Source organism: Bactrocera latifrons, unplaced genomic scaffold (assembly GCF_001853355.1).
Source record: "Bactrocera latifrons isolate USDA-ARS-PBARC rearing strain unplaced genomic scaffold, ASM185335v1 scaffold_420, whole genome shotgun sequence".
Taxonomy (NCBI): Eukaryota; Metazoa; Arthropoda; class Insecta; order Diptera; family Tephritidae; genus Bactrocera; species Bactrocera latifrons.
In genome coordinates, this window is record NW_017537069.1 from 172,064 (window position 1) to 174,249 (window position 2,186).

The window sequence follows — 2,186 nt, forward strand, 5'->3', positions numbered from 1 at the left end:
AACTCGGTTAACCGCTGTCGATGATAGTCTGTTCACGAACTATCAACTGGACAGCAGACCCTTAAACTTTTTAAAAATTTGTATACTGCTACAAAAACAACAACGATCAATTTTGAATTCGTTCAACAACGTACCGTAATCCAAATATTAATGTAAATTTTAATATCCTGCTTATTTTGCTAAGTTCAGTCATTACGAACTTCGAAAATAGTTTACGGTTCAATTTACTTTTATTTTTAGTTAAAATTCTTCTTAATTAGTTTTATTTACTTACTTGACTTGATTTTTACAGCTTTGAACATAGTGGCTAAAATAGATAACAAAAAATAATGAATTACAATAATTAGTAATACTAATTTTATATTCATAATAAATTAATTAAAATTGTGATTATAAGCATTTATCTGATTTGTAACTAGTTAAACATCGTTTGCAATAGAATTTYCAACCAATACTCTCATTTACTGATCTTACATAAAATGAAATTAAAAATGAAAGAAGTAACCGTAAAAAGTTATGGTAAAAATGGAATTATTTCCGGGAGTGTATGATAAAAAAGTTAGGAAGGGCTAAGTTCGGGGCAATCGAATATTTTATACTCCTCCTATCATCATCAACATAAACGACTTAATGTCAGAACGAAAGTCGGATACCATTATTTAGAATGTATCTGGGTTAGAGCAAGGTATGAAATAATTGTCTTGACTTTTAACCTTACTAAAGTGTACCGGGCAACACTTTTCAAGGGTGGTCTTATGAACATTACTTAGAAACTGCCCACATATTCGGCATAAAGTCTACTAGGGTACCTTAACAAAAATACAGCACAACGAATTAATGAAAATTTCTGAATTGAGTTTTTTATTGATTACAATTCACTAAATCATATCAGACACAATTTTAAGTTTCAGCTACTAGAAGTATMAAATAATGGCTTCAACTCCCAGTTATACCCAAAATACAAAATTTATTTCAATATAAGTAGTTTCTATTTTAAATCGTTTTATAATTTTTACCTTCTCCCCTTAACTACATATCGAATAATTGGGATACTTCGTTTAGCGATTTCGCATATTTTTTGCATTAAACCATTGTTGATTCAGCGAATGAGTTTATAGACGAAAGCTTTTTCTGTCAGACTTTGGACGTAATCATTGTCACAAATCTGTTAAATTTATACACGCGCCGTTTTGCGGTTAGGCCTTAGTTTTTAAGATTAGACCTAGATACTTTTTTAGGATTTAGTTTGGCAGAAAATATGTCTTTATGGAAGTATAGTACAAATACAATAATTTTACGCCTAAAAGTTTTTAAGTCGGGTTTTTTTTTTTTTGTTTTCACAAAAATAAAATTGTACACTGAACATAACAACGAAGAATTTTCGTTTAAATGTGTGAGATAGGCGACATTTGTATCTTAATCTCTTATGACCAATTCAGTAAGGATTTTTCGCTAGCTTTGCGTCAGTCATTTCTTTTGACAGAAAAGTTCGATGTACGCTTTTATATGAGTACGATCTCAGAAAAACTTTTGGCAAAAGCAAAGCCAAGCAAAATTTTGGGCAACGTTTATCTTTTTACGCTTTGAAAAGGAAACGTCGCCATTTTAGTTACAGAAAAACTCCGAAAGCATTCATTGTGGCATACCCTTTGTTTTTTGTGTTCCTTGTTTCAGTATGGACTGCCAAGCAAAGCGAGAAAAGTTGTATGTGAATGGGCACTTAAGAACTTTTTAGTTCCGAATCTCTGCAGAATCGATAATCTATTATTATTAATGTTTTTTTTTTCTGGGTATTTACTTATGTATACACTATTTAACTCATATATGTAAATATGTGCATATCTCCTAATTACAACATTCCGTTATATTATTTTTTTCCCTTATCAATGCATGAGTATAAATATATATTTTGGATAATTAACGTAGTATTCACAATTATAAATTGCCCTAACTTTCCATTAAAAGGAAGATTAAAATACTATGTGAGGTAATCTTTAGGAAAATGTGCGATTATTAATTTGCTTACTCACGTACTCATAAATGTACATAAAACAAGTAACTAAGGGCTAAGTTCRGGTGTCACCGAACATGTTATACTCTCGCATGATAAAGTGATAATCGAGATTTCAGGCGTGGTTGTGAACCGATTTCACCCATATTTGGTACATGTCATCAGGGTGTTAAGA

General features: G+C 30.7%; 1 protein-coding gene across 6 annotated transcripts in view; it reads right to left on the reverse strand.

Annotated features, from left to right (window-relative positions):
- The window catches only part of LOC108972751 (lipase member H-A), a 15,142-nt gene that overhangs the window by 9,335 nt on the left and 3,621 nt on the right, over nt 1-2,186 (reverse strand). For 5 of the 6 annotated variants that reach the window (XM_018939514.1, XM_018939511.1, XM_018939512.1 and 2 more), the window contains one exon: nt 275-307. The exons of the other annotated variant lie outside the window; for it this stretch is intronic. In XM_018939514.1, the coding sequence (XP_018795059.1) occupies nt 275-302 (28 nt within the window). In that variant the 5' untranslated portion in view covers nt 303-307. The remainder of the gene's footprint in view (nt 1-274; nt 308-2,186) is intronic. 6 annotated transcript variants of the gene reach the window in all.